Raw genomic sequence first — 17,887 nt, 5'->3', positions numbered from 1 at the left:
AAGTACCAAATATGATCCTTTCCCTTCCAACTTATACACGCGTACAGCTGCAGGTCACGAGGTTCTCCAGGTGTGTGAGTGTGTGCGTGCGTATGATGTAGACATTGCACTCTGTCTCCCGTTACGTCCCTCGTTGCAGCCTCCATGAAGAGAGACAGCAGAGCTACCAACAGTTTCTATACTGTGGGCCTCTTAGGAAGGTCAAGACCTGGTCTTCACAGCGTTCTAATCCACGTGTCTCACCCTGAAGGAAAAGACAACATAACAGAATGAATTTCATATACCTTCAAAGTCCTTTTATATGTTTATGAAATATATATATATATATATATATATGTTTTTTCATCATATAACAGCCTTCATTACATTTCTCCTTCAGCGGCGACTGGTTGGTCCTGGCCCTCACACGTAGTTCTTGATGGCGTAGCTGCTGCGCGTGGGTGTCCGGGCCGCCGTGTATCCGCCGGAGGGGAACGGGCAGCTGGTGCACAGGATGACCCCCCCGCAGAAGAGCAGGCCGCACGCCACGAAGCCAATGTATATGGCAGCCCCGAGCTCCCTCTTCAGCACCTCGGGGACATGCGGGTCGTAGAAGTCCCTGATGACGGAGCTGGCCGTCCAGGAGACGGCGACCACGGTGACGAGGGCCGCCAGGCAGAAGGTGGCCCCAGAGCCCAGAACCAGCCGCGCCTTGAGCCCCGGGTGGTCCAGGCAGTTAGTACAGCGCCCCCCCAAGATGAAGACGAGGAAGCCCAAGCAGCCCAGCACCAGGCCGATGCAGATGAGGCCGCGGGCGGCCTGCAGGTCCGGCGACAGGTCCATTAGCGCGTCGTAGAGCTTGCACTGCATCTGACCGGTGTACTCACTGACACATGTCATCCACAGACCTTCCCAGAACACCTGCATGACCACCAGGTGGGTGCCGATGAACGCCGTCACCTTCCACATGGGCAGGGCGCAGATGAGGATGGTCCCGGCAACGCCGATCATGGACAGGCTGATGCCCAGCTCCTGCACAGCCATGGGACAGGAGCCTCTCACACCCTGTGGGGGGGGGGTATTATATAGTTAATACCGCTCAAATGATCATGTTTGGCTTTTCATTTCAACGCACAACGAGGAATTGTGTCGACCAAGGAAGAAGTGTCTTTGTGCAGGTAAGCTGAGGTCTTTGATATAAGATGATGACAGAAACTGCCCATGTACTTTTCCGTAAATGTCAGGTTGTCCCCTGTAATTGAAGTCACTGGATAAATATGTGGGGATTTTTTACAGCCATGGAGGCAAAAGGCCACAAGGGTGCAGTATGTCACAATGGAATGGAATGGGATCAGGTCCCGCTTTCATCAAATGTGTTTGTTTTTATTTGAAAATATGTATCTCAAAATCCAAAGTTGAAAAGAACTCAGTGAAAAGCAAAATAAAAGATAAGAATGACCTGTAAATGAAGGGTAATCTCTTGCAGAATAGTTACCAAAGTTACAATATTACATAAAAGCATTTTGGAATATTCAATATTTTAGACAAAGGAAAAAATAATAATTTGAAATGTTTTTAAGAAGTGCCGGTAATGTCCAAGAAATAACTTCATCAGTTTATTCTGTGCATTTACTGTATCCCTCATTTTTTTGAATAGGGGTTTTATCGGGGTCTGAAATTTGTATTGTGTATTTAATGGGCTGCTAAAAGTGGTAAAAAGTATTTCACTGACCCCATACAAGAGTGGGATAAATGTGTGACGTCCAGATCTAAGCCAAACTACTGTAATGTAACATTAACACCTGAGAGGTTGTGAACAACATTTCACTTCTCAAAATTTTAAGAATTCTCCTGTGACTGTCAATTTTAGCCTCCCATCAGGCTGAATGTGAACTTACAAAAAACAACAACACCTCAAAATAAAGCCATCTTTCGAAAACCCATTTAAACCAGGTATTTTAGATAGTCAAGACAAAAAGGTAACCCTATTAACAGTTTTAATTCATTTGAATGACTTTGATCTACATGTCATTTGTTTATTTGATTATTCATCCATTACTTTAATCCGCGTAGTAGAAGTTATTCAGCAAACAATGACGTTTGAAAGCAGGCCGTGCTTTACCAAATGCATCGGCTAACATGAATGCATGACTCAACATCTTTGTTTCCTGCCCAGTGATCTCTGATAAGTACCCGTCAAACAGGTTCTCTGCTTTAAAACAACCACAGGTGCTTCACCTTTTTTCCCCGAGGTAGATAAACAGGAAGGGTGAGGCAAACAAAACATAGAGCGTTAAGTCATTTATTTTGAAAAATAAGAGTTACTAAAATCAAAAAGAGTTGCAAAGTGACATGATCATTTTTGTTCCAACTGAAACCAACTACTTTCCCAAAGTTGTAAAACCGAGAGTTTCTATGGTTTGAACTACCACCGTATACGTACACATACATACATGTGAGAAAAGTGCATATTTCCATGTTGTCTGTGCGTGTGACTTTCCTTCACAGCAACTGATTAAACGCTTATTTTACCCTCATGACAGACTTCCACTGTACCCTTTAAAAATGTCAGATATACGTCTTGTTTGGCAAAAAAGTTCCAACTTTGCCGTTTTCTCCAGACCTGTCAAGGAGGTACTTCACAGAGGTGCTTTTATCCTCCTTTGGGGGGCAGGTGGCACACAGGAGCGCTCCTCCCAAGACCAGCAGCGTCCCGGCCCCCCATCCGATGTACAGAGAGGCCCCGATCTCTCTCTTCTGAGAGTCCAACAGCGCAGGGTTGTAGAAGTCTCTTATGATAATGCTGGCGGTCCACGAAACGGCGATGAGGCAGAGGAGCCCACTGATGATCAAGAACACGCCCGCTGCCACCGAGGCCCTCGCCTTGGCCCTCTGATCTGGAATGAAGTTGGTGCACTTCCCGCCGGCGAACGCTATGAAGATCCCCGCGATGCCCATTACGATGGAAACCACCACCAGGGCCCGGGCCCCCTGCAGGTCGGGGCCCAGAGCCAGCATGGAGTCGTAAACCTTGCACTGCATCTGGCCCGTGCTCTGGTACACGCAGGCCATCCAGATGCCCTCCCATATGATCTGAGCGGTCACAATGTTGCTGCCGATGAAGGCACTGACCCGCCACATGGGGGCGCCGCAGATGATGATCACCCCGATCCAGCCCAGCAGCGCCATGGTGCACCCCGCTATCTGCAACCCCATGGAAGCCATCGTCTTCCCTCTCTGAGTGAGTCTCTCAGAGAATATTTGGAGCCGACCGGGTGCCTATGATCAACTGTGGCAGAATTAAAATTAACTGAGGGAGGCGTGAAAGCCAAGCTAAGGCACATAGCGGAGGTTCTGCCAGAAAATACCAGCCGCGCAGGATTCTTTGTGTGATGGGACAAGAAAGGTTGGGGCTACACTTATTCTCCAGGGATGGGGATCGTGTTGCATATTGTTTGTTGATGTTCTCAACAAGGAAAAGGACAGTTGTGGCAGATAACTCACTCACTTGTAAATGTACGCAGATTGAATGTGGAAAAAGGGGGGAGTGTTTGAGTAGTAGCATTGACTTGACTTGAGGGTTCAATGACAGGAAGTCTGAGATGGTCAAGACAAACAGGGACCCGGGACGAGGGTCTGAAGTCGAAATGAATCTCTCCTGGTTTTGACTGAAAGTCCATACTTATTCTCAGAGGAAATTTGTCAAACCAAAATAATAATGGGGAAAAGTCAAGAGGTTTGACCCTCTGTCTCTGTTCATTTAGCTCTACGTTAGCAGGCAAAGTATTTTTGATTCTCTTTCTGTTGACATATTTCGTAACATCTTTGTGTTGGTGACGTAAGTTGCTTTCAATTAGTTTCACTAATAACCGTAGATTCTTTTGCTTTGAACCTCAGATTTATAAAAATGATAAACATCTTGCAATCATCTGAATTGTTTCTGAAAATACATCCTCAGCTTACTTGCTATTATCTTTCCAATATATTTGGAAATAAAAAAATGTTCCATTACTGCTTTGTTACACAGTGATGTGTTGTTCCATTGTTGTCTGTGTCATCAGTGAGCTTTGCAACCGGTCATCAATCCATAACCGGCTCGGTAAGATTTTTCTTTCAGAGGACAGAGGGCAAGTCAGGAATGTGAAACGCAAAAAAAACAGGGTGTGTTCATAACAAAGACACACCTTGTGATTGGAGCAGTATTGGGCCATCAGGGCCAGCTAAGCCTTCTCTGTTGGCCTAAGCAGAATTACTAAGTTACAGCTGTATATTTTATAAATACACCACAATAATTATTATTATTTTTCCCATTAGTGTATTTTCAGCTCCTCTCTTCCTCTGTTGCTCTACTTCCAGCCAGAAGCTTGTCTTTAAAGAGAGCTTTTATCCAACCAGATTCAGCCCCTTTTTCTCTATATAAGAGAGGCCTTAGGTCCTCTAGGTGGACTTTGCACCATAAAGAATATGGGCACAATATTGTTGATTGTCTTCAGTGTGCAGTGTATTCTTTAGTTGGGCGTATTCTTTAATGTGTCAGTAGCCCTTAGGTAGCCTCATAAGTACGTCTGCATTAACATACAGGGCACCAGTAAAGTGTGATGTGATTGGTCAGTGGGCCAGCGTGACTTTTGTCAACCAGAAAGCTTGCTGGCAGAAATTAGTATTTAGATTTCCAGTTGAACTTGGTCTGTAAATAGCATTTTATATGTAAACTGCTTTTGTGTTTTTACATCTGCAATAGCATGTCAATTTGTCTATCCTGTTTTTTTATTATATTGTTTATACCGCTCAAATAACATTTCAATGGCCCATGTTCTTAAGTGTGCAGTGTTTCATTGTCGCAGTTTTTATGGATTGTTTTGTAATGATTTGTTGTGAATAAATATGACTGGTTCTTGTCTGTTAATTAAGCAGCATCCTGTCATGCGCCTATTTGTATATCTGCAGTTAGCGTATTTGAAGGAGTTGAGCTACATGTAAGGTTTTTTTCACTTTAAATGTTGAACTTTTTTTGTGAAGGTTTACACAAACAAACCAATAACCTGTAATGGTCGCGTCATAATGAGGTTTCTAGGTCATTCAACTGTAGCAATACGCCACAACTGAGAGGTATGTGTAACGTAATGCTGTTTCCTGGATGTCGTTTCCTGGATGTCACACAATGACACTTTTTAAAAACATTTTTACACGAATCCTTCAATTCACCTGATGAAATATTGATGAAGACCATTTTCGTAGCCTTGTGGTTCCCCTTCTGGTTAACGCCGTTAGCTCTGTCAGCGCTGTTGCTGCTGTTTGACTGTTAGCCACTAGCCGGCCGTTTAGCCTCCGCTGTGGTACGCACACCTGAGGTGAGGGGACCGTCGTTATGGCCACAATACGCACCTATACATTCGGACATTGTTTAGGCAATGATTGTGGTAATAATTGTTTAAAGGAACCAACGAAGAACGAGAAACACAACCGTCAGTGACACGTGTTTAAGTACTCACTGCAGAAAGCTTTGTCACATCTACATATTCTTTTGTACCTTTTTAAAAGACAATATTATTTGAACCGTTGTTCATTTTATGCATACTTATTACTTATTAACACATGCTTCTTTTAATAAAGTAAAATGTGGAATTATTTTCAATTTGAAGGCTTTTTTTCTTCAGTTTCAAAACAATCTGATAGAAAAAAAGAACAAAGCACAAATATTGTATAATATAGAGGAACGTAATTCATACCACGCTAGTCTTCACCAAATCTGGGTGGACAAACCCAGGTAAGACTTTGTAACGTTTCTGATATTCAGTATAGTATAGTCCCTAATGAATGAACATATATTTTCATGTTTGAATAATATTTGAAAAAAAAAACAATTGTTTTGATTTGAAGATGCTGTGAAATAATTCAAACAGTATACTATGCATTTGCCAACGCACTTGCAAGTGACTGAGAAAGCTTTTTGAGGCCTTTTCTTGGGATTTGTTGACAATAGTAAAAATGTACAAAAACTGCAACCTCATCCTTCTCAAAGATCCTAGTCCCAATGGGCTCCTTCATCATTTGTTTAGGCTTTTCTTTAATGCTAATCAAAGCAAATGCTTTCTACTTCAGAATGTTAAAATGCTGGTGCAGTTGACTCCTAATCTGTGTTATAACTAACACAATGCAGCCAAGTTGTGACTGCCACTTGTAAAACTGGTTGAACTAGTTGAACGTCTGCTTGAAGACTTTGACACACCTTTGAATGTTTTTGAACAAACTGTTCTTGCTCTTTCCTGCTCTGCATTGGTGACCTCTTTAATCCATGAGGATTTTATTTCCTGTTAACTGTATATTTTGCAAATAAAGGTCGCAAAAACAGAATTTAAAGTTGCTCAAGACCATCAACCTAGGACCAAAATTGTAAACGTAAACAGCAAGGAACTGGTCAGATTCTAAACAAATAGACAGAGAAAAAAGTGTCACTTAGTAAATGTTTTATTAAATATAAACAGTTAGTAGATTTTACAGACCAAAGATATGTGTATCATATTTTATATATAAATCCATAATATATATCAAGAGACACAGTACAAGCTTCCGCCTATCATAGTTCTCATTTACCATTAACATTGTTTTAGCACAGCTTTAATTTTCATTTACAAAGAAGAAGGTTTGATACAAGCGTTATAAATAACAGCTCTCCAATTCAGTCCAGTCAGCATGCTGCTGGGAGAGTTTTCTCTGCATCGTTTTTGTATTGAGTTTCTTGTTCAGCCAGAAACACTTTCTCACAACAAGAAACCACAATCTCTCCAAAAATCGGTTCTCCCTCGCTCAAAACAGAGACAGCGTATGCTGTCAGAAATTCACAACGATGGACGATTACTCATTAAAAAAAAACATAATTCGAAGTATTTTTCAAGAGAACTGTCCTCTCAGACATATTCTCGGCTGGTGGCTGTGGACCTGGCGGGGGCGTACTTGACTGGGTACTCGGGGCTTTCTTTGCGTGGACAGGAGCTGCAGAGGAGGGCCCCACCCAGCAGTAGAACGCCGGCCGTGCCCCAGCCGATGTAGAGAGCGGCCCCAAGCTCCCTCCTTTGGGTGTCGGTCAGGATGGGGTTGTAGAAATCCCTGATGATGGTGTTGGCCGACCAGCAGACGGGGATGAGCATAAGAACGCCGGCGCAAATGAAGATGATACCAGAGGCGATGGCCACCTTGGCTTTGGAGTCTTCGTTGCTCACAAAGTTGGTGCACTTGCCTCCGATGACTCCCATGATGACGGCGAAAGCGGCGACGATGATGGAGATGACCACAAGGGCCCTGGCCGCCTGGAGGTCCTGGGGCAGAGCCAGCAGGGAGTCGTAGATCTTACACTGCATCTGTCCCGTGCTCTGCGTCACACAGTTCATCCACAAGCCCTCCCAGATGACCTGCGCCGTCACAATGTTGGCTCCGATGAAGGCCGTGACCTTCCACATGGGCAGGGCGCACACAATGATGGTCCCCAGGAAGCCAATGATGCCCAGGGCAAAGCCCAGCATCTGTCGTCCCATTGACACCATGATGAGGTCTGGTTGGAGTCACTCCAAACGGTGGCAGAAGAGTAGAAGTTGTTGGTAGCAGGTAAGCTCAGCTCGGGTTTTGAAGTCGAATGAAGGCGGCTGGGTGTTTGGCTCGGTTATAAAGACGCTTTTTGTTGAGGTGGAGTCAGAATGCGTGTCGTCAGTCCCTCTTGACCAGAAACTAAAGTGCTGACTGGCCCGACCAGATTCTTGTGGTGATCTGTCAACTAACAGGGAGTAGTTTCGATGAGATCAGCTTCAACTTTGAGTGAGTATGTAAATGAAGGCCGTAAAGAGGCACGGAGATGTTAATTGGTCCAGTCACTTTAAAAGAAGCCCCAACGTGGGAGGGAGTATCACCAGGATGTCTGATGTCATCGGAAGAAGCCTCCATTTATGGTTTCATCTCTGCGTAATCATCACCATATATTACATACTTTTGCAGTGAATTATTTGTTGGTTTATTTTCAATTCGAATAAGCACACACAGGTTGACCAATAAGACTCTCATTTTTGTATTTTGTCATTATTTTCGTAATGGTCTTTCCTTTTGTTTTCTTTGTGTCACGTGCGGCTGCCTGGTGCAGGTAGGCAGGGAGGACTCAGACGCAGAGTTTCCAGGACAACTAAAAACTAAAATCAAGCTGGAAAAGAGCCCAAACCGTGACACTTTGTGTATTTGCACGATGCATGAGCTCTTTACAGTTTGCAAAACAAATGACAGTGATCAAATATATATATATGTTTTTTATATTGTGTTTATTTAAAAAAAATGTAATACATTTTTTAAATTACATTTATCTATTTACAGAGGGAAATGTATGTTTTAATAACATATATTTCCCGCCTCTCGCTCTCACAGAGAAGTAAGAGAAACCAAGCATTATAAGGTGTCATAGAACATATTTGACAATGACTCCACAAACATATGTGAATATACAACAAATATTTTATTGAAAATCTTGCATTGCAAAGATTTGCAAAGATGCATTTACAGACAACCAACATCACAAACCATCACTATTTACAAAATCTGCAGTATAGTACAAGAAAATAAATAAATGGACAGTAACTTCCTGGAAACATTAAAAAGCAATACAACTCTTGTGTACACAACCATGTCTCTTTGACATCAAGACTTCGTAAAGATCTACTTTTAGAGAACAGAATCAATCCAAAACAAACAAATAAATCATGACAAATTGATATAATCCCAAAATCTACAGGACTTGCTTGAGGGGATTCATTCAAAAAATGCATTGGAATATTTACCGTCTTCTAAAATTAAAATGGTTCATTTCATGTTATTCTACTTTCAAATGGCACAAAAATTAGCTGAAATCTCAGCATCTATCCTCCATCTGTCCAGTTTGGCTTTAGAGGTATTGTCTAGCAGGGTATCCGTTTGGTGCTGCATATGGTTTGCTAGGCAGGTATGTCCCAGTACCTGTGTACGGTTGGCTGGATGCAGCCGCATATACGGGTCCATACACTGGCTGGTTTCCCCCTGGGCCCCCGTATGGGTACATTGGTGCTGGCGCATACCCTGGGTATCGATACACGTCCTTTTGAGGAGGGCAGGACGTGGTCAAGATGATCCCGCCGATAAGAAGAAGCGCACCAGCGGCCCAGCCGATGTAGATGGCGGCTCCGAGTTCCCTCTTTTGTGACCCAATGGTCAAGGGGTTCTGGAAGTCCGTGATGGTGATGGCTGCAGACCAGCTGACGGGGATCACGACTAGCAGGGCGGACACCATTATGAGACAGCCGCCTATGATAACTACCTTGGCCTTTGAGGAATCCTTTTTTAGGGAGCTGGTGCACTTGGCACCGATGAAGGTGATCGAGAAGCCGATGAAGCCGAAGATGAGGGAGATGATGACCAGGGCTCGGGAGGCTTGCAAGTCCCTGGCCAGACTCTGAAGAGACTCGTTCAGGTTGCACTGCATCTGCCCGGTGCTCTGCATCACACAGTTCATCCATAGGCCGTCCCAAATGACTTGGCCCGTGACAATGTTGGCTCCTACGAAAGAGGTCACTCTCCACATGGGGATCCCAGTGGTCACCGCCACCCCAATAAAGCCTATGAAGCTTATGACCTGACCCGTCACCTCCTTGCCAATCCTTCCCATGGTAAACAGGCTTCTGTCGCTGCAGGAGAGAAGAGAGTCTCAGCACACGGCTCTGGTCTTCTTTCGGAGTGACTCAGCTCTGTCACTTGTTTGTCCGAGAAGCGCAGAGGAGGAGGGCTGTGTTGTTGTCAAGTGAGTTCTTCTGGCCAAACAAGATTCCGTTTCCTGGAGCTAGAGGAGTGCCACCCCTTTTTTTTTAACAATGGAAATGCGGTCTTATATGCACATCCTGCTTTGAGCATATGTCTATTGGATAGAAGGTCCAATAAAGTTGGAAGGTGGAAACGTCAGGAGAGAATATTGAGGCCCCGATTAGATATATCATGTAGTTATCCTTTCCAGATAACTACTTGTTTGAACGTTTTTTTCTTCACAGTCCATCAAATATGTCTATAACCTCACCCGTCCTCATATATCCAACATCACCCATCGTGGACATGCTCTCACATCAGAGCACATTCTTTGGGTAGTATTACGTTTGCAAACAGCAGTTTCCTTTACAACATCTTAGTAAAGAATATTAGTAAAGCTGCTGCCTGCAGAGCCATAAGAAAACTGTGCGTCGCTCTGAAACGTCTTTTAAACATTTTTGTTCCCTGGACACAGTGAGAGCCATTAAAGAGGAGTTCCACAGGATGCACCTGAATAAAATACATTATAGGTTCAATACCATTGTACCAGTTTTTACCAGCGATATTATTCTTATGATTAAATATGAGCATGGGTGTGTATTTCAAGCCTGTGTGTAGTGCATTGTAACAAACAGTGTAAAGAATGTAATTTTCTCACTGGGAATTAGCATAATGTATGTATTATGATTTGTTTGTAAATCAAATATTAACTGACAACACTACATTGGAACTTATGTGTTGACCGAAGCCGTTTCTGTCTTTTGCTGCAGTTACTTTGTTTCTAATCACGGTTCATACTCGCCGTACGCTTGCATTAACATTTCCAGCTCAATAGTGGTGACGTATGCTGACCGATTGTTTGTTGTTCTTGCCATAGCAAATCGCAGTATCATGGCGCCATTAATGCTGGCATTATACTGTGGTGGTGAACGCGCCTCCTACTTTAAACGGACCCCTGTAGTTATTACTTTTGATTCGGTGGAGATCGCCCCCCAGAAAAGGCAGCAAACAGCTTCCGTTTAGGGCAATGCTAGCTTTCGCAATCCATTGTAACATTATTGAGATAAAGTCTAGCCTTAAGGTCTTGAACCTGAACCTCACACCACTTTAAGGTGTGTTGTTTAAGAAGTTGCTTTATCCTCTGTCACTCTTTCTCCAGTGGAACTAAATCTCAGCAGTAAACAGTCATCATCCAGTTAGTATAGTTTATTTAGATCCACAGAATATTACAAGATTTACAAACACAGGCTGTGGGAAAATGAAAACAGAAAAAAAAAAATGTAATAATCACTATTAACGTTTTTAGTTAATAGTGACATTACTGTCTTTTTGAGAGAGATGCTTACTGCCATATTGTCTAGTTGTTACCATCAAAACAAAAATAAAGATAAGTCTTTACACAATTTGGTTAAAATATTTACAAAGACTAATTATAATCATTTAAAATCAGAGTTTCTTACCCAGCCACAATACAACCTGGTTTTCATTTTTTTTTAAGACTCTTTCCTTTTGAAATGTCTGAGGCGGGAACAAAAGCCAGTATCCTGATTGGTGTCGGATGGACTGTTTTCACAGCAAACAGTTTCTCTCCTTGTAGCAGGAGAAGTCAACATTAAAGATCCGATCCATCGAGGGGTGACAGTAAAAATGTCTGCATTTTGTCTTTGTTAGAAAGGTCACACGCTAACAGCAACCACAGTTTCGCATTCAGCACGTGGCAACTCAAGCTCTATTTACATTGCGGGTAAATATATATTTTTTAAATAATTAAATAATTTCTCACATTTCCTGTGGCCGTAGGTAGTAGGAAGCGCTGAACCTCTTACACGTACTCTCTTGATGTGGAGACCGACTTCACGGGTCTGAATCTGGGCGCGTACGGGCGTTCCTCGTATTTGGGCGGGCAGTTCCAACACATCAGCCCCCCTCCCACGAGCAGCAGCACGGCAGCCGCCCAGCCGATGTACAGCGCCGCCCCCAGCTCGTAACGCTGGGACGCGATCAGCAGCGGGTTGTAGAAGTTGCTGACGATGGCGTTGGCGGACCAGGACACCGGAATAAGACACAGCAGGCCCGACACGATGAACAAGACGCCGGCCAGGATGCAGGCCTTTGCCTTGGCTCGCTCCTCCTCGATGCAGTTGGTGCACTTGCCGCCGGCGATCGACAAGATCACCCCGAAGACGCCCGTCATGATGGAGATGATGACCATGGCGCGGGCGGCCTGCAGGTCCTGGGGCAGCGCCAGCATAGAGTCGTACACCTTGCACTGCATCTGGCCTGTGCTCTGCACCACGCAGTCCATCCATATGCCCTGCCAGATGGTCTGCGCCGTGATGATGTTGGCCCCGATGAAAGCGGTGACCTTCCACATGGGCAGGGCGCACACCACGATGACCATGAACCAGCCAACTATGGCCAACGATATGCCAATGATCTGAATCCCCTGAGAAACCATTTTGCCGGGCTTCGTTTCTGCTCATTAAAAATCCAAGAAGAGAGTCAGCGTGGGACAATGTGAGCTTGTATTTATAGGGTCGCTGTCTGAGAAAAGGAGGATACAGGCATGAGGGAATGTGATAACACAGTCCTCAGCTTCAGTTGGCTGAGAGAAGTTTACACACAAACAGAGGCGATGACCTTAAGTAGCGCTGACCTCCCTGAATCCAAAGCGTCAAGGTCAGATAACCGAAAAATGTCCTCATCCATAGAATGTTTATTTTGTAAAAGATCAAGACTAAGTATAACGTTTGGCTATATCACACAGAATTTAGGAAAACTATATATATATATAGTATATATACCCAACACAAGCATGAGAAAAACTGGATACAACTTCTGTGTTGTGGATTCATGTTTCAGGTCTCAGTCTTACTTAAAAAAGAAACATTTTGTTCTATTTTAAAGAATTTTGCAGGTGACAGAAGTAGAGTTCCTGTGTGCAGTGTTTGACTGACTGATAATGAACGACAAATTAGACAAGTTTCCAGTAAAGAAAAAAGTCAACTGTATTTCAAAATTCATGAGAACAGTTAAAAAAAATCGGAGCTGATTGATGTATAATACAAGTTTGGGGAATTAAAGTGTATTTTGTTGACTTTTGTTGATCAGTCTGTTGTTATAATGTGTTAATAAAGTTGAGTTGTTGTTTATTTTGTGTATTTACACTCCCGAAACATAAAAAGGTAGAGATTTTATTTTACATCAAATATTTATGATTTATTTTAGGGACAAATTAATGTAGAATATATATATATATATATATATATATATATGACCTTTTTGTAAGTCACAAAAACCTTTTTTTAAAAACTTTTTTTGCATTTTGATTAAGCTGAAGGAAATGTTAAAATCTAAAATAACACAATAAACCAAGGACTAACTCTCATTGATAAAAAACATCTTTATTTACAGTTTCAGACAGTCATAGACATAGAATACACATTTTGAGAATGAAATGATATGTAAAAGTGATGGCACTTATAAGACCAATGTTGAAGTGCTGTAAGTCAACATGAAAGCATCAAACTAAACATTGAGCACAGTAAAATCACTGTGAAATTAAAAGGCAAAATAAATCAATTTCATGGACCACAAAGCATTCGACTCAAGTCTTTTCTTTTCTCCAGTCTCTTTCGGCTCTTACTCCTTCAGACAAAGTCCTTGGGCGCGTTTGGACGGACACCGGCGTACTTAACGGTGTAGTTGTCCTTGGGAGGGCAGTTGCCGCAGAGGAGTCCACCACCCAGGATGAGGAGGCCTGAGGCCCCCCAGCCGATGAAGAGTGCAGCTCCGAGCTCCATCTTCTGAGATCCCTGCAGCAGTGGGTTGTAGAAGTCTCTAACAATGGTGTTTGCCGTCCAGCACACGGGGATGAGGCAGAGAACCCCAGCGAGGATGAAGATCACGCCGGACACCACGCCAATTTTGGCTTTTGCCACCTCGTCCTCCACACAGTTGGTGCACTTGCCCCCTGCGAGGGCGAAGAGGATGCCTATGATGCCGAGCAGGATGGAGATGATGACGAGGGCGCGGGCGGCCTGGAGGTCCGAGGAGAGGGCCAGCATGGAGTCGTAGACCTTGCACTGCATCTGGCCCGTGCTCTGCACCACGCAGGTCATCCAGATGCCCTCCCAGGTTGTTTGAGCGGTGACGATGTTCTGGCCGATGAATGCGGTCACCTTCCACATGGGGAGGGCGCAGACGACGATTGCCCCGATCCAGCCGATGATGCATAGGGCGGTGCCCATCATCTGAAAGCCGGCAGACACCATCTCTTCTTGCTAAGTCGTCCCAAACGAAAGTACCAAAAATCAAAAGAAAGGAAAGGTCCTCAAGAGTTTCTGGAAGTCTTGCTGGTGAGATCCCAAGAGTGAATGTCTAAGCGCAGGTGGAGCAGGTCTTTTATATGTTTGTGTCGGGAGGTTCTTCACACACAAACGCACTTTGTCACATGCAGCTGTGACGTAAAGACCACTTCCCCCTCTGACACAGGCATGTGTCGGCATGTCAGTATTTGTCTCACTTGGCTAATCCATGCAGGTGGAACAGTCAGTGACTCACACAATTGAGATATTTTCAGCAAAAAAAAACCATCATCAGCCATGTCATCAGTCACCCACACAAAGAAGCCGTCTAGTAATGTACTGTCGTAATAGTGACTGTAAATACTATTTTTACATATGAAGAGGTTTGTACTTTGAAGTTCAAGGTAGTTCCTACATGTTTTCCTAAATGTCCAAAGCTCCAAAAGAGCAGGTGTTTTCATTTCAGACCATCTTAAATTTTAAGATTTTTCATCAAACATTTGAGCCTCTTATGTCAATAAACTTGTGTCAGTAAAGTCGTTTGGGACAAAAAGGTGGAATACACAAACAACCTAAGTCGCCCAAACGCACCGACTGAAAATTACAAAAGGTCAAATGTATGCAACAGCATATAACTATTAGTATCTTATATGTCTTAGTCATATGATTAAATAGTTTGTACACAGGATTTAATAAGATACACATGACTGGATTTTATTGCAGCTATTATATTAACCCTTAATGCCACGGAAACCTTTGTCCATAATAAATACAATACTTTGATGAACTATGAACTCAATCAGTTCCTAATGAATCAGTCTTACAACCCAATAACTACAATTTTGAAATCCAACTCTTCCACTTGTCTCCTGGATCCGATTCCAACTAAGCTGCTTAAGGAAGTTTTTCCGTTAATTAGCACATCCCTACTGGATATTATGAATCTGTCTTTGTTGACAGGACATGTACCACAGTCCTTCAAGGTAGCTGTAATTAAACCTCTTCTGAAGAAACCTACCCTAGCTCCAGAGGTGTTGGCTAACTACAGACCCATCTCTAATCTTCCCTTCCTCGCTAAGATCCTGGAGAAATCTGTCGCGAATCAATTATGTGACTTTCTACAAAACAATGCTTTGTTCGAGGATTTCCAGTCAGGATTTCGAATGCATCACAGCACAGAAACGGCACTGGTGAAAATTACAAATGATCTTCTACTTGCATCGGACCAAGGACTTGTATCTTTTCTTGTATTGCTGGACCTCAGTGCTGCATTTGACACCATCGATCACCGTATCCTGCTGCAGAGACTGGAACACTTGATTGGCATCAAAGGAACTGCACTCAGCTGGTTTAAATCTTATTTATCGGATCGATCCCAGTTTGTGTTTGTGAACGGTGAATCATCGAGGACCACGAATGTTGGTCACGGAGTCCCACAAGGTTCTGTGCTTGGACCGATTCTATTTACCCTGTACATGCTTCCTTTGGGCGACGTTATCAGAAAACACCGCATAAACTTCCATTGTTATGCAGACGATACTCAACTGTATCTATCGATCAAGCCAGAAGACACCAACCAACTTGTTAGACTTCAGGACTGTCTTGGAGACATCAAAACCTGGATGACCTGCAACTTCCTGATGTTAAACTCGGAAAAAACGGAAGTTATCATGATAGGCCCAGAGCGCCTTCGAAGTCAGCTGTCACGTGATACAGTCTCTATGGATGGAATTGCTCTGGTATCCAACAGCACCGTCAGAAATCTTGGAGTTCTCTTCGACCAGGATATGTCCTTCAACTCTCATATAAAGAAGACTTCAAGGACTGCCTTTTTTCATCTACGGAATATATCAAAAATCAGGAACTTCCTGTCTCAAAGTGATGCAGAAAAACTAGTTCATGCATTTGTTACTTCTAGACTGGATTACTGTAATTCTTTGTTATCAGGCTGCTCTTGTAAATCGCTTAAACCTCTCCAGCTGATTCAGAATGCTGCAGCACGTGTATTAACAAGAACTAAGAAATGGGATCATATAACTCCTGTATTAACTTCTCTGCACTGGCTTCCTGTTAAATCAAGAATAGAATTTAAGGTACTTCTCCTCACCTACAAGGCACTTGCTGGTGAGGCACCGTCTTATCTTAAAGAGCTTGTTACACCGTATTGTCCTACAAGGCATCTACGCTCCATAGATGCTGGGCTACTTGTGGTTCCTAGAGTTTTAAAAAGTAGGATGGGGGCCAGAGCCTTCAGTTATCAAGCTCCTCTTTTGTGGAACCAGCTTCCACTTTCAGTCCGGGGGGCAGACTCGGTCAGTTCATTTAAGATAAAGCTTAAAACGTTCCTCTTTGATATTGCTTATAGTTAGGGCTGGCTCAGGTTAGCCTGGACCAGCCCTTAGTTAAGCTGCTCTAGGCTTAGACTGCCGGGGGACTTCTTAGGACACACCGAGCCCCTCTCTCACTCTCACTCTCTCCTCCCACAATCATCCATGCTTTATTAATGTACATCACTAATTAAGCTTCTTTCCGGGAGTTTTTTGTGCTTTCTCGCCTAGCAGGTCTCCGTGGATCATAGTTTCGTGCGGACCCCGGTTCTGACTCCTGGCTCATGGCTCTGCTGACACCTGCTACTGCCATCATCATTACTTTAAATATGATTCATATTACTGTCATCAAAAACCAACATCTTTCTGCTCTCCCTCCCCACAGAAGCCTCTGTGGATGGTGGTTCGATCTGATGGAGGTTGTCCCTGCAGTGGTCCTGCCGTACACCTCTTCTGCTACTTGCAATTACTTGTATCATTTCAGTTAGAGAAATTGAATGTATTGTACATCTTTTACATTGTTGATTCTGTACACATGACATCCATTGCAGTCTGTCCATCCCGGGAGAGGGATCCCTCCTCTGACGTTCTCCCTAAGGTTTCTTCCCTTTTTTCCCCATTGAAGGGTTTTTTTCATATTTTGGGGAGTTTTTCCTGTGCCGATGTGAGGGTTTCGGGACAGAGGATGTTGCATGTGTACAGACTGTAAAGCCCTCTGAGGCAAATTTGTAATTTGCGATTTTGGGCTATACAAAATAAAATGAATTGAATTGAATTGAATTGAATTGAATAACACGTTGAATGTACAAATGCATGAGAATTAAGTGAAAGTTAGATCCTACACTAATTTAAACAGGCTCAGTGACTCACAAAACTACTTTTGTAATGAGTATAAAAAAAAACAATATTAATTATAATATTATCCATTGAGAAGGAAAACAAACAATTATAAGCATGAGCAGTCGGTGAAAAAACAAAAGAATAAAGCTGACCTTGCAGTGAAGTCGGTCCTCAAGGGTTGATAGCCTTCTCCGTTTGGTGCGCTCCGCAGGGCCGGTGTCCCACTGGATTTATTGACAGGTCGTCACGGCAGGGAGAGGATATCAGGAGGGAGATGTTCGGGCGAAATGGCAGACCCTACGCCAAATGGTTCCTGCTGACACACTTGCAAAAAGAGGGAAGGCTGAGAGGGACAAAGAGAGGTAGAGAGAGAGAGAGAGAGAGAGAGAATCAGATTGTTTCAGAAATGAATGGAGGCAGTGTTTAAGGGCCAAAATATCTGTTAGGACTATAATGCCTCTATTTTATCCGAGGTAGGATCATTAAAGCTACTCTGGGCCTGGCTATGGAGATTGGGTTCCACACACAAGAAGGACGGGAGGAATTTCCTATATTACCGATCTGAGGAGAGATGGTTTCAGCGTGAGATTAGTCTCATGTCTTTGAAACATTCGCATATCGTCAACATGC

General features: G+C 43.4%; 5 protein-coding genes across 5 annotated transcripts; all 5 read right to left on the bottom strand.

The window, feature by feature from the left end:
* Window positions 1–402: 402 nt before the first annotated feature.
* Window positions 403–17,516, bottom strand: cldnj (claudin j). The gene is made up of 2 exons (XM_037482726.2): window positions 17,410–17,516; window positions 403–1,044 (listed from the first exon to the last, which is right to left on the bottom strand). The coding sequence occupies exon 2, from the start codon at window positions 1,021–1,023 to the stop codon at window positions 403–405; it is 621 nt and encodes a 206-aa protein (XP_037338623.2). The 5' UTR covers window positions 1,024–1,044; window positions 17,410–17,516.
* Window positions 1,422–7,634, bottom strand: LOC119224750 (claudin-like protein ZF-A89). Its single transcript, XM_037482066.2, has 2 exons — window positions 7,038–7,634; window positions 1,422–3,207 (listed from the first exon to the last, which is right to left on the bottom strand). The coding sequence occupies exons 1-2, from the start codon at window positions 7,518–7,520 to the stop codon at window positions 2,548–2,550; spliced, it is 1,143 nt and encodes a 380-aa protein (XP_037337963.2). The 5' UTR covers window positions 7,521–7,634; the 3' UTR covers window positions 1,422–2,547.
* On the bottom strand, window positions 8,458–9,708 carry cldnf (claudin f). The gene has a single exon (XM_037481337.2). It carries the CDS (start codon window positions 9,650–9,652, stop codon window positions 8,897–8,899), a length of 756 nt encoding a protein of 251 aa, XP_037337234.1. The 5' UTR covers window positions 9,653–9,708; the 3' UTR covers window positions 8,458–8,896.
* Window positions 11,123–12,330, bottom strand: LOC119224854 (claudin-4-like). The gene has a single exon (XM_037482338.2). The coding sequence runs from the start codon at window positions 12,239–12,241 to the stop codon at window positions 11,606–11,608; it is 636 nt and encodes a 211-aa protein (XP_037338235.2). The 5' UTR covers window positions 12,242–12,330; the 3' UTR covers window positions 11,123–11,605.
* Window positions 13,169–14,138, bottom strand: LOC119224989 (claudin-4-like). The gene has a single exon (XM_037482597.2). It carries the CDS (start codon window positions 14,055–14,057, stop codon window positions 13,434–13,436), a length of 624 nt encoding a protein of 207 aa, XP_037338494.2. The 5' UTR covers window positions 14,058–14,138; the 3' UTR covers window positions 13,169–13,433.
* Window positions 17,517–17,887: the final 371 nt, after the last annotated feature.

Source organism: Pungitius pungitius, chromosome 3 (genome assembly GCF_949316345.1).
Source record: "Pungitius pungitius chromosome 3, fPunPun2.1, whole genome shotgun sequence".
In the NCBI taxonomy this organism is placed as follows: Eukaryota; Metazoa; Chordata; class Actinopteri; order Perciformes; family Gasterosteidae; genus Pungitius; species Pungitius pungitius.
The sequence above is the reverse complement of the archived record's forward strand: the minus strand, read 5'-3'. Positions and strand labels throughout refer to the sequence as shown.

Bases quoted from the DNA above. Each gene is read 5' to 3' on its own strand.
- cldnj (XM_037482726.2), bottom strand. From the start codon at position 1,023: ATGGCTGTGCAGGAGCTGGGCATCAGCCTGTCCATGATCGGCGTTGCC.
- LOC119224750 (XM_037482066.2), bottom strand. From the start codon at position 7,520: ATGGTGTCAATGGGACGACAGATGCTGGGCTTTGCCCTGGGCATCATT. The intron at 3,208-7,037 runs GCCGCTCTCTAC...CAGAGAGGGAAG, and splicing joins CCCAAAGGAGGGAGCTTGGG to ACGATGGCTTCCATGGGGTT.
- cldnf (XM_037481337.2), bottom strand. From the start codon at position 9,652: ATGGGAAGGATTGGCAAGGAGGTGACGGGTCAGGTCATAAGCTTCATA.
- LOC119224854 (XM_037482338.2), bottom strand. From the start codon at position 12,241: ATGGTTTCTCAGGGGATTCAGATCATTGGCATATCGTTGGCCATAGTT.
- LOC119224989 (XM_037482597.2), bottom strand. From the start codon at position 14,057: ATGGTGTCTGCCGGCTTTCAGATGATGGGCACCGCCCTATGCATCATC.